This window comes from Dermochelys coriacea, chromosome 4, assembly GCF_009764565.3.
Source record: "Dermochelys coriacea isolate rDerCor1 chromosome 4, rDerCor1.pri.v4, whole genome shotgun sequence".
Classification (NCBI taxonomy): Eukaryota; Metazoa; Chordata; order Testudines; family Dermochelyidae; genus Dermochelys; species Dermochelys coriacea.
In genome coordinates this window covers 70876100-70890099 of record NC_050071.1, presented here as the reverse complement: position 1 = coordinate 70890099, position 14000 = coordinate 70876100, and the positions used below count along the sequence as shown (strand labels likewise).

Below are 14000 nucleotides of genomic sequence, written 5' to 3'. Positions count from 1 at the left end.
CAAAGCTGGGAGGTATTGCCAATTTAGAGAAGGACCGGGATATCATACAGGAGGATCTGGATGACCTTATAAACTGGAAAAAGAAAAGGAGTACTTGTGGCACCTTAGAGACTAACAAATTTATTAGAGCATAAGCTTTCGTGAGCTACAGCTCACTTCATCGGAAAGCTTATGCTCTAATAAATTTGTTAGTCTCTAAGGTGCCACAAGTACTCCTTTTCTTTTTGCGAATACAGACTAACACGGCTGCTACTCTGAAACTTGTAAACTGGAGTAATAGTAATAGGATGAAATTTAATAGTGAGAAGAGTAAAGTTATGCATTTAGGGATTAATAACAACAATTTTAGTTATAAGATGGGGACGCATCAATTAGAAGTAAGGAGGAGAAGGACCTTAGAGTATTGATTGATCATAGGATGACTATGAGCCACCTATGTGATATGACCATGAAAAAAGCTAATGCGGTTTTGGGATGCATCAGGAGAGGTATTTCCAGTAGAGATAAGGACGTTTCAGTACCGTTATACAAGGCACTGGTGAGACCTCACCTGGAATACTGTGTGCAGTTCTGGTCTCCCATGTTTAAGAAGGATGAATTCAAACTGGAACAGGTACAGAGAAGGGTTACTAGGAGGATCCGAGGAATGGAAAACTTGTCTTATGAAAGGAGACTCAAGGAGCTTGGCTTGTTTAGCCTAACTAAAAGAAGGTTGAGGGGAGATATGATTGCTCTCTATAAATATATCAGAGAGATAAATACCGGAGAGGGAGAGGAATTATTTAAGCTTAGTACCAATGTGGACACAAGAACAAATGGATATAAACTGGTCATTGGGAAGTTTAGACTTGAAATTAAACAAAGGTTTCTAACCATCAGAGGAGTGAAGTTTTGGAATAGCCTTCCAAGGGAAGCAGTGGGTGTAAAAGATCTATCTGGCTTTAAGATTAAACTCGATGAGTTTATGGAGGAGATGGTATGATGGGATAACATGATTTTGGTAATTAATTGATCTTTAAATATTCATGGTAAATAGGCCTAATGGCCTGTGATGGGATGTTAGATGGGGTGGGATCTGAGTTCCCAGGAAAGAATTTTCTGCAGTATCTGGCTGGTGAATCTTGCCCATATGCTCAGGGTTTAGCTGATCGCCATATTTGGGGTCGGGAAGGAATTTTCCTCCAGGGCAGATTGGAAGAGGCCCTGGATGTTTTTCGCGTTCCTCTGTAGAATGGGGCATGGGTCACTTGATGGAGGATTCTCTGCTCCTTGAAGTCTTTAAACCACGATTTGAGGACTTCAGTAGCTCAGACATAGGTGAGAAGTTTTTCGCAGGAGTGGGTTGGTGAGATTCTGTGGCCTGCGTTGTGCAGGAGGTTGGACTAGATGATCATAATGGTCCCTTCTGACCTTAGTATCTATGAATCTATGAATCTATGTTTTAAACTTTTGCAAAAAAAGTTAAAATCTAGAATTAATATTATATACACCAGCTCACACATCAAGTTTCTTCAATATCAGTTATGAATAAAACTAAAAAATAAGTATTGTTATAGTACTCTAAACTTCTATTGCTGATCTAAATTAATATTGGTGTTGAAAATTTTGAAGCCTGTGCACATCTCACAGCACCATACTAATGTAGATGTATATTTTCTAGTAGCTTTATTGGTGATCTGTTTTATGTAATAATGACTAGGCTCTTGTAAACCAAGTGATGGGAACTATATACAATCGGTTCACCAAGACATTGCCTCATGGATTAGTAGTAGGTGGAATTTTCACAAGGGATTATCGCCATGATACCCTGAACTGTCAGGTACAGTATTCTAGATGTATTACTGCATACTAAATTGATTTAAATCGTGACTTTTGCACTTTTGATTGATTCCTCAGAAAGTTTATTTTTGATAAAAATAATGTTGACATAACTATGTAAAGATTAGAAAAAATCTGAGTTACTTGAGCCCAAGGTTCCTCCTGCCTACTAGGAACTCTCTACCTGTAGGGCGCAACCTACATATTGGCCGTGAGGGGGCCTTTTCTTGATTGTATGCTGTAGTTGAGAAATACAGAAAGAAAACCAATCAAAATCCTTCAGGCATCGGCACCCAGCAGGTTCAAGGATAGGGTAATGAAAGAGATTCTCTGCTCCCTTCTTTTCTCTTGCTGCTGCTGTACAAACCAACTCCAGTGCAAACTCAAACCCTCCCTTCCACATGCTCAGCTCCTAGCCTTCTGTATAGTGCTCATCTCCAGATTGAGGTACCACAAGAAAGTGAGGAGCCCACAGAGGGCTGTGTATGGAATTGAAAGAGGATGGAGAAATACAACCCATTTAGCACCAGCACACTTTTGCTCACCTCCAGAACCTTCAATATCTCCCATCGCTAGTGGTTTCCACGAGCACCAGCCTTCCTTCCAGTAGCCTCACCAAACCATATATCCCCACCAGTCTTCATACCCAGTGTTTTCCTATTCAGGATCCATCACCAAAACCTCACTGGGGTTCTTGATATCCAGTCACACAACGAATGGCCTCCAAGAGTGCAAACTCTAGGATTTAGATTGATCCTGGCAAAAAAACTATGGATGGATTTGCTGTCTTGGTTGAAAACAGCTTCTGTGGATGCCTTAAACTGAAAGTCAAGGTGTAGTACTATTATAGCCAAGCTAATTAAAGATTCAAAACCCCCAAACAGGCTTTTCACCCTGAAAAAGGAGGACACTCTATAAAGTCCATTAGGGACTTCGCTGTTGCTATTAATTTTCTGTGGAAGGTACTCAGCTGCAGTGGTGATGGGCAGCATTATAAAACCCTAAGATATCTAGAAAGGATCACATTTATTGAACATGATAGTTAAGCTATAGTATTACCTTGGCCATTACAGTTTTAGAACCACTGTTAGCTTTGCCATAAAGTAAACAACATCAATATTCATTATTCTCTCATCAGTGATATTTACATTGCATTGTATTTGAGGACTTATTCCTGTGCTGATGTTCTTCCACAAAAAGAACACTACTTTTAAAAACACATAAAATATAATAAATAGAACTGCATTTTTTAAATTATTCCAACAGAAGTAGGCCAAAGCTTTTTTGTTATCTGTAACACATATTGGGCCCAATCCCAAAGCAGCATCCTTGTTCAGGGAAAAAGTGAAACAAGTCATAAACTATATGCAGTACATAGGGACCTTGGTGCAGTAGCCACTCTAACAAAATGTTGTGATTCTCATATACATAATAGCATTAGTGCATGGTGGATCAGGTTAAACGTAAAGTTTATTTATATCTTGCATATCTGGGGATCAGGCAACTATGTCATGACCTGGGATGTGGATGGTCAGGCTTAGTGGCTGGAGCCAGAGCCAGAGTCAGGAACCAAAGCCTGTGGTCAGAATCAGTAGGGAAGCAGGCCTAGAACAGATGGAGCAAGACAGGCACAAGCAAGATCACAGCTGTGGGCATATGCATTGGACAGCCAGAGATCACTTGTTGCTGTTGTGCTTAAGAGCTGGCTTGCTGACTTGGCCAATCAGGTGACGTAGTCAATCAAGTGTCCCTGCTCTGGGTCAGCTGTGCTCATAGGCAGCCCAGGAACTAGGCAGATGCAGCTGCAAGTCCTCATTGCTGACACTATACATTTATAATTATGCTCCCTTTTCAATGATGAAAGCTATTTTTGGGGTTTTTTTTACATTTCATTTGTCAGTAGGCTTAGAAGTAATAGGTCACAAACATTTCTTTTCAGATACTTGTGACGGTGCCTCAGTGTTTAGAAATCTTGTTGCTATCCCCTCATCGCCAGGATTGGGTCAAAAGAATAAGATATGTTATATTTGATGAAGTAGGTGTCTTTTAACAGAAATCAAATTTGTTAATGTTTGAAAGAAGGAACCAATGACTGCATTTTTCAAAATATCTGTTATTACTGGCCAGTGCCCATCTCTGGGAATATAGTTGTAAACTTCTTAATTTTCAAGACATAAATTCTTCCATTTCCATCTTGTCCCTCAGAATACCTCTGTATTTAACTACATAGAAATGTACCAAATTTTTTTTTAAAAAATTGAAATGCTAAATCTCACCAAATCTGACACCTAGCATACAATTTAGGGGCAGATTCTGTATTCCTTATGCATCTAAGACTGCTAGTGAAGTCAGTGGGAGGCTTGGGTCCAAAATGAATATAGTATTGAGTCCTTCTGATCTGATCCAATACCACTGAAGTAATTAGAGGGACTCAGTGGCATAGGGAGTGTGCCCTTAATGACACATGCAGCAATTTCTGAATTTTTGGCACTCATTTTGAGAAGTAAGTTATTTTTCTCATTAAAATGTCATTCCATATTTTAGGCTGATTTTTTTTCACATATATATAGGTCCATTGTCTTGGTGGGGAAATTGGAGCAGAAGTTTGGGAGCACCTCCTGGTTATGATTCGATGTCCATTTCTGGCTCTCTCTGCAACTATCAGTAACCCTGAACATCTTACTGAGTAAGCATGAACTTTTTTTTTTACTTATAAGAGCATATGAATTATATAAATTGAATAGGACAAAATTACCTCAGAAAGTACAGCATGAAATGTAGGTGAAAATATTCATGTTTATTTAAAAAAAATATCTGATTCAGAGCTGGATTGCTATAGCTCTTACTTGGTAAGGCCCAATACCTCTGCCTGGCCCAGCTCACATTGTGACTCCAGCTGTGGTGGAGAGAGCAGAGATTCCACCCTTATACCCGCTGCCAGGAACAGGGAGGAGATAGTGGAATGAGCTCTGGTTACACCCCACTGCTTGCTTCTGCCTGGAGAAGTGCCAGAAATTGATTTTCATAATGATCTATGTCTGCTCCGGAAAGACATGTAGACATACATACACAAAACAGTAATTTGTTATTACATTGATGGCCATATTTGTTGTTTTCTTGTCTACAACTAGTCATGGGTGATTCAGTTTGGCAGAAGTAAGAACTCTTTTTTCTTGCTGGACTGTCTTCCCCCATTCCAAGAACAAAATTCAAATTCAAGGATTTTTTTTTTTTTTTGTGTGAAGTAGCAGGAAAGTTTGGTTAAGGGAGTAGTAAAGGTTGCTTTCACAATATTTCTACAAAATCAAGGAATGTAGCTGAGGCTCAGATTTTAAAAACATAGCCACATATTTACATATCTTTCCTTTTAACCTGTTCTAAATATACCTAACTATTTTCTTTCAGTTCTTTTACAAAAGCTTTACCTTTATTTTGTTCTTGCATTCTAGATGGCTACAGTCAGTAAAAAGATACTGGCAACTTGCTGAAAGTACAATAGAAGAAAGCCCTTGTTCTTCTACAACTGCCAGGAAATGTACAAGGAAGCAAAAACTACAAAAAACAAAAAAATCATATAGAGTTAGACTAGGTCTGTATCAGAATATTTTTAAATATAGAAAATACAATTTGTGCCCCAATCCTGCAAAGACTTACACATGTGCTAAAGTTTATGAACTGTGAATGGTTCCATCAAAGTAAAAATCTTTACAGAATGGGGCCTTAATTTTTAAAAGAAACAAGCATTGATGCAATTCATAAATAAATGTATGCTTGTATATACAGTACTGCATGGAGAGAGATACAATGATCTGGAAAAGTATGTGTGTTCTCTCAAGGATAATGATTTCGTCATTGATCACTATCACCCATGTGCTGCATTAACAGTCAGTCATGTAAGTATAATAGCAGAGACAAAATGGTTTTATCAGTTCTTATATTAGCAACATTAACCAAAAAAATCATTCTGCTGATTCTTTTGTTTAATGTACATATAGATTGAGAACTATGGCATTCCTTCAGACACTGCCTTCTCTCCACGAGAGAGTATCCAGCTATATGACATGATGGCAAAAGTCTGGGAAGAGTGGCCAAGATTACAGGTGTGTATACACAATTGTACACGGACTATATTTTTTGAAAATATTGAGAGAGCAGTTTGCTATTATTTTTGTTGCTGGTGTTTTCAAGGAGTTAGATCCTGAGGAATTTACCTCTTTCAAGAATAAAATAGTAATCACAAAGGCAGATGTAAAAAATTATGAACAGGAGCTGAAGAAAGAACTAATCAACTGGATTATACTTGGTCAAAGAGAGAAGGTAACTAAAAATGTCAGAAGCATGTCCCCTTCTGAAGCATAAATACAATATTAATACAGTACAAGTACCCCCTAAGTTATTAAAACTAACTTTTTGCTGTTTCTTTTGTTAATAGTTGAAAGCATTTTCTATGGCTAAAGTTCCAATGACTCCTAATATCAATGGTGTTTCTAATGTGTTTGGGTGAGATTTTCAAAAGCACTCAAGTGAATGGGTCATATAACTGCCATGGTGAGGAGCTGGAGTCCTGACTTCCTTAGATAGTTTTAAAAATCCCACATTTTGTGTTTAATGCCTTCTCACTGGCCCTGCTTTACTTTAGTCCACTTCTTATCTTGGTGCAGTCTTGAATCCCTTTGCACAAACTATAGGTAGTGGGCATGTTTCCAGTTGAAGAAACTTTTTTTTCTGATTAATTATATTAATTATTATTATTATTATTTGGATTACTTTCACACTTAGAGGGTTGTCCTAAACACTTTACAAACATAGAATAGAAGATCTCTTATCCTAGTAACTCACAATCTAGGGCCTCACTCCACTTTTAGTTACACAGGTATAAATCAAGAGCATCTCTGTTGAAATCAGTGGAGTCACTCCAGTGTAAAACCTGTATAAGTGAGAAGAGAATCCAGCCTCTAATTAATGCAAGATACAGCAGTGGATATATCATAACAAGCAGTAAGATGGGGCAGTGGGTGGAGGACAAGGGAAACAATAATGAATAATGTGAAAAAGCAAAATCTCTTTAAAATGTGATATTTTTGACAAAATGTCTAATGGTGCAATGATTCTTACATTCACAATAATGTAGCATTCATACAGCAGTTTAAGGCCTCAGTCTACATGTGGAATTCTTATTGAAATTAATCTGAGTTTCACAGAGTTTCAAAGGATTCATCCATGGGCTGTATACTGCTGCCACTATTATGGGTGACCTTATAAAAAGCTAAATAGATAGAAAGTTTAAACAGAAAGCTGGAGTTTTAAATTACCTTTATTTACATTCAACATTTACATTATTATTGGTTTCAGAGTAGCAGCCGTGTTAGTCTGTATTCGCAAAAAGAAAAGGAGTACTTGTGGCACCTTAGAGACTAACAAATTTATTAGAGCATAAGCTTTCGTGAGCTACAGCTCACTTCATCGGATGCATTTGGTGGAAAAAACAGAGGAGAGATTTATATACACACACAGAGAACATGAAACAATGGGTTTATCATACACACTGTAAGGAGAGTGATCACTTAAGATAAGCCATCACCAGCAGCAGGGGGGGGAAAGGAGGAAAACCTTTCATGGTGACAAGCAAGGTAGGCTAATTCCAGCAGTTAACAAGAATATCAGAGGAACAGTGGGGGGTGGGGTGGGGGGGAGAAATACCATGGGGAAATAGTTTTACTTTGTGTAATGACTCATCCATTCCCAGTCTCTATTCAAGCCTAAATTAATTGTATCCAGTTTGCAAATTAATTCCAATTCAGCAGTCTCTCGTTGGAATCTGTTTTTGAAGCTTTTTTGTTGAAGGATAGCCACTCTTAGGTCTGTAATCGAGTGACCAGAGAGATTGAAGTGTTCTCCAACTGGTTTTTGAATGTTATAATTCTTGACGTCTGATTTGTGTCCATTCATTCTTTTACGTAGAGACTGTCCAGTTTGGCCAATGTACATGGCAGAGGGGCATTGCTGGCACATGATGGCATATATCACATTGGTAGATGCGCAGGTGAACGAGCCTCTGATAGTGTGGCTGATGTGATTAGGCCCTATGATGGTATCCCCTGAATAGATATGTGGACAGAGTTGGCAACGGGCTTTGTTGCAAGGATAGGTTCCTGGGTTAGTGGTTCTGTTGTGTGGTGTGTGGTTGCTGGTGAGTATTTGCTTCAGATTGGGGGGCTGTCTGTAAGCAAGGACTGGTCTGTCTCCCAAGATCTGTGAGAATGACGGGTCGTCCTTCAGGATAGGTTGTAGATCCTTGATGATGCGTTGGAGAGGTTTTAGTTGGGGGCTGAAGGTGATGGCTAGTGGTGTTCTGTTATTTTCTTTGTTGGGCCTGTCCTGTAGTAGGTGACTTCTGGGTACTCTTCTGGCTCTGTCAGTCTGTTCGAGTAATTCCATTGATGTCAATAGTACTATTCATATGTTTAAAGTTAAGCATGTGCTTAAGTGATTTGTTTAATAGAGATAGGGACATATTTCTAATGTATAGAATTAACTGACAGATTACAAGACCTACTTGTGACTATTACTCTAACAGTATGACATAAGTTCCTTGTTTAAAAATATGTATCTCTTTAACTATCAGTGTTAACTAATCTTACTAAAATTTTTGTTTTTAGGTTTAACATTCATTCAGTAGAAAAAACAGCCATGGATGCATTTTATAATTTGATGAAAAAACAAAGGAGTGAACGAGATCCAAATACTGAGAAAAAAATAGAAAGGTTAACATATAAACTAAGAAAAACAAATAAAACTTTCAGGAGATGTCTGACTGCGTAAGTATTACTATATATTTATTATTTTATTCTGTTAATGCTCAGAGGCCTGAATCAGGATCAGGGCCTAAATGAGTTTGATGCTGTAAAAACACATAGCATGAGACAATTCCTGCTTCAATGAGTTTATAATTTTAATACCAGGAATAACAAGTGTAAGTAATATTCAAACAGATGAAATGGGCAAGGGAGAGATGATGGTTTCCACCATTTCCTTTGACAGGCTACCTATATGGTATAAAAAAACTTATTTACATCCTTCAAATACTAACAATATCCAGCTCCTGTATTATCATTGAGCCTAACTATACATAATCAATAGAGCAGAGTGATTTTTGTGATGTCCAAACAACTCCTGTCTGAGTCCCCCAAATCAAAATCGAACTTTCAAATTCAGACATGGCAGACATAACATCATGTAATGAAATATATAGTCATGACATCAGACCTAAGAAAAGTACACGCCAGATGTGAGGTCTTCAGCCCTGCTATGGCCCCTTTGCACCATGTACAAGGGCCAAAGCAGCATAAAGGGGCCATTAAAAGCTCCTTTATGAGGATTCTTCTAGAGCAGGCACATCAGAAGAGAGCCATAAGCTATTTTCCAAGGACCTGTTTGTAAACTCTAGCACAGAAGGTGCAGGAGGCAGTGCTGCAACAAACAGCAATGTGGAGATTCTAAGCAGTGCTGCAGTCCCTAGAGCAGGCTTGGGAGGCTTCCTTAGTTTAGCCAGGTCCCCATGGCTGTCGAAATTATGCCGGAGGCCTCTTCAGCTCCCAGAGCAGCCTAGGATTGGGAGGTGCTGTGAGTTCTGTGATGTATCTTTTAGGGTACAGCACAGAATCTTACTCCAAAACTATTGGCCAGGTATTTTGGCAGAAAAAGTGCTTTTCTTTTGATAGCTGCTTTCTAATATAGCCAGCCTTCTCTTACAACCTGAGTTTAAGGGATGGACCCCTGGAGCACGGGCTCATGTGGACTGAGGTGGTGATTGTTCTATGAAGAGTATGTTACTTCAAAGTGAATGAATCTTAAGTGTGTTTTCCTGCCTGCACTGAAAGTGTCTACAGTTGAGAGCAGCTCTTTCATTTCTGCTCCATTGTCTACCTGGAACTTGCTTATTTTTGTCAAACACTAAGACCCAGATTTTTAAAGGTATTTAGGCACCTAAAGATACATATAAGTGCCTAATGGGATTTTCGAAAGTGTCTAGATGCCATCTTTGTAACCTCCTGGAGTGTACATTTGGAGGGCTGGAGTCTGATGTCATGATGAAATTAAATTAATTTATTTCAATGGGAGTTAGGCACCTAGCTGCTCTTGAAAATCCTAGTAGTTTCCTATCTTTAGGCACCTGAATACCTTTTCTCTATGTGGCCCAAAGTCACTCTTCCCTTTTCAGATTCATGACTTTAAATCTTTCCATTCATTTTAGCATATAACTGAAGTTAAACCCCTTTCAACTTTCTCTTCCCACACTACTGTAGCATTCTTTCACTCTTCTCTCACTGTATAGTAGAGTACCTATCCTTAGATTGCAAGAATATTATACTTTCTTGGCAATATTTTCCACTTTTACATTTCTTCTTTCTTTTCAGTTTCCTCCATTTTTGTATATCATTATCCTTTTTGCCTATGTAAGTCACTTTATATTCTGCCTTATCCTTTAAAATGTTTTTGTTGCTTTGTATGAAGGCGATGATATAAAATTCAATTGATATATATTTAATGATTTGTGAATTTACATTAGTTCTGAGATCTTAATGTATGAGTCACTTGAAAAGGAAATGCATATTTAAAAGCTGAAAAGTCAAAAAAGTACTTTGTAATCAATTTTAATTACAAAAATTTACTTCTTTAAAATTGTATGTTTTATACAGTACCCTAAAAAAGGAGTCTTCCACTAACCTTGAGAGAATGATCCTTAATTTGAATGAAAAACAACATTTAAGGAAAAGACTTGAAAAGCTTACTAAGGTCCCTCCAGACAGTACTTACGCTAATTCTAAAGCTGTGGATAAAGAAGTGAGTAATTTATTATTGATAAACATAACTTTTGCTTTTGTTTTTAAATTTTTAAATGTAAGATTATATGTCTGATATCGCTGTACTTTATAATTGTGTGCTGAATCTGTCATGAAACTTGTCTAAATTGAAAGCATGGTCCTGCAAGATATAGAGCACCTCTAGTGAGATGCTGAGTACCTTCACCTTCATTTGACTTTTATTTTTAAGATGGATCCAGACTCATTCATCCTCCCACTGAGATCCAGGCAGGGGAGTTACTCCAACATTATAGCTTCTTGTAATTCCTACAGACACTATGCCCTGAGGGGAGAGGATGCTTTGTCCATCCGTTGGGAATTATGGAGTGAAGAAGGCAAGGAATTCATTCCTGTGAACTCTCCTCAATGCACAGCTCCATCAGTTGCTGATCTGGGACTCGTATTTTTTGATTAGTTGATTAACTCATTTTGGAGCTAGCATGACTTTCCCAGTCTTGTACACATCACAAAATAGCCATATGGTGTCATTTCAGGCAAGTGTATCTAAGTATGAAAGCGTTTAGCACATACTCAACTTTATGTACCATTCACTGCCATGTTAAATTTAATATTGATGAAGTTCCATTTATACATGACAAGACACATGCTTAAGTGCTTTCTTGAACAGAAATGAATTTAAGCCTGGGTTCAAGTGCCTTATACCAATAATTCTGGTTTTGGCTTTTTGAAAAGATAGATTCTGTCTTCAAACTATCGGACTAGATAATAAGACATTCTGATGAATAAATATTTGTTTTACAAAATGGAGTTCATCAAGATAAAACCACAAATATTGTATATGTTAAATTTCAATAAATTAGCCAATTATTCAGGTAAACAGATGATGGATGCTCCCAGTTAGATTTTCTGATCATAGGATCCAATTCAGGAAACCATTTAAGCACATGCTTAAACACATATATAAATACTTTCCGGAATCAGAGTCTTAATGCATATTTCCTCTGTGTGTGTGTGCGTGTGTGTGTTTATTTAAATTTCTTCAAATCATGTACATCAGCCTCTAGGTATGTAAACATTATTTTTGGAATAAATACATCCATTACAGTTACATTGGATCAAACTACAAAAAAGTCCCAGTTTACAACAAAGAAATAAATGTTTTCCTCTCAATACACTTGTACCCCTGTAAACCTGCTCCCTGAGGAAAAACCTGAGAAAATACAGAGGCCTTGCAGCATGCCATGAAAGTCAACGAAAGTGGATTTTGTCAAACCACACAATAGGGACAGTGGTTAGGAAAGGCATATTCCAGAATTGTAGATTGTAAGGATGTTTTCTCTATGACTATATTAAGTTAATTCAAGAGAAGGCTGTCTGGGGAAAACAGGCAAGAAGGAAGAGAATGGCTCTCAGAAAACAGTTAAGAGTTGTTAAGGGACAATTCCAGAACTACTAGTTATTATTTTACCTCCTCTCCAGCCAAACTATAAAACTGATTTGGAATAGGACAGGAAAAGGACTAGACAGGACCAGGACAGAAGGACAAAGGAACTCTGGCAAGGGCATAGGCTTGGAAATGATATCCTGGGTCATTGCAAGCAACCCTGTCATATAATCCCATTCATACATTTATCAAGCTCCGTTTTAAAACTGTTTAGGTTGTTGCCCCTACAACTCCAGCTGGAAGGCTCTTCCAGAATCTCACTCCTCTGAAGTTAGAAAGTTTCTTCTAATTTCCAGCCTAAATTTATTCATGGCCAATTTATAATAATTTGTTTTTGTGCCAACATTATCCTTAACTTAAATAGCTCTTCTTCCTCCCTGGTGTTTGCCCCCCACATTCTGAATGTATTGGTAGACAGCAATTATATCCTCGCTGTCAAGAGATGAAGATCCTTTTTTAATTCTGCCAGAGGAGCAGCTAGCCCTGTAACCATGACACTTTCTTAAAACCTTCAGTACCACTTCAGTCTTATACAGGTTCAGACTTAGCCAGATAGCTCTTATCCAAACCCCAGCCTTTGATAGATACTAGTAAGCTAATCAATATTGCACTTGAAACAGTGAAAGCTGTTTTTGAAAATATAAGCCTTTAACTTTACCTTCATGATAAGGAAATATTACCTGGTGTGCATGTTTCTTCTGTGCAGTGTCTTTCCTCATTCGTTATTAATGGGTACAGCCTCCCACTTGTGGGATTCAGGATTGATCTGGTGTTGATGCTGGAAGCTCCAGGACTAAGCCCCACCCTTCAATTTAGGCCACCAGATTTTCTGCCTCTGGTGGCAGAAAAAAATGGTGGTTCAGTTTCTTCTGAGCATTTTGTTCTATAACTATAATTTTGATTTTGTTTTTGTGCAGTGGCAGCCTCATTTCAATTTCTATCTCCTCTTTTATGGTGAGGTATTACCACAGTACTGAAGCTCTAACCCTCTGACTTCTCCAATACAGCACCTCTTGAATGGTCTCCCTCTGCCTCCTACTGTCAGAGCAGAAAAGCCTTGCAAGCATCTAGCCAAGTTCAAGAGAGGCTATAGGTAGCTTTTCAGGAGTCTCAGGGAAAACTATATTCTGCTGCACAAGTATTGACCTTTGCTTTGCCAGGGCATGGGGCTTGAGAGGGCAAGCTATACCCTTCAGCTACAAGCTGCTGACCCTTGCACTGCCAGGGCATGGGCTTTCAGCCAGACTGGTGTGTAAAGATTGACTCCTGCCTAGAACCGCGACTCCACCATGGGAGGGTTGGTCAGTAGCATGAGGATTCCCATAGAGAGGAGATCCCCTCACAGTCTGCTTCAGGGTAAGTCTTGCAAACTACAGAGGCTTCAGATTGCAAAACTGTAAAAGTCATTATATCCTTCATAACAATGTGTATTTTTAATGAGCAAGTGAGGTAAAAATTGGGGTTTTCACCCTTTGGTTTTTGTCTTCCCACCTTGAGGGACGTGTTCGCTAGCACTTTTCTCCTCACAGGGGCTCTTTCACATGCTGTATAAGGCATATCACCCTTCTATCAATCACCCTCCAGTCTGGCTGGCATGCAGAGAGGCCTATTACTCCTGTGAAGCTCTGTCTCAGGCTGCAGTGTAATGGGAATTGTGTCTGCCTGGTTTTCAGCCCAAAGCCTGTTGGTATGCCAGGAAAAGGGGGCTAAGAGTATGACAGGTGGGAAAGGGTCTTTCTTTCCACGGGTTGGCTCCACACTAAAGCGTAACAAACATTTCAGGCAGACTGTGACTAGAACAGAGGCACGGGAGGACTCTATTCCTCAGGTAGCTGCATCATCATGGATTACAAGGAGATATGTGAAAAATTCCTCCCCATGTTCAAAATGACTTCAGATCTACTGAAAGGCTT

The 14000-nt window shown here is 38.6% G+C and overlaps 1 protein-coding gene across 1 annotated transcript in view; it reads left to right on the top strand.

The window, feature by feature from the left end:
* Nucleotides 1-14000, top strand: part of LOC119855074 (probable ATP-dependent RNA helicase DDX60) — an 80645-nt gene that overhangs the window by 40563 nt on the left and 26082 nt on the right. The window contains 9 exon segments of the mRNA XM_043513849.1: nt 1700-1819; nt 3758-3853; nt 4389-4504; nt 5268-5407; nt 5602-5711; nt 5814-5918; nt 6007-6242; nt 8478-8636; nt 10518-10662. Of these exon segments, the coding sequence (XP_043369784.1) occupies nt 1700-1819; nt 3758-3853; nt 4389-4504; nt 5268-5407; nt 5602-5711; nt 5814-5918; nt 6007-6242; nt 8478-8636; nt 10518-10662 (1227 nt within the window).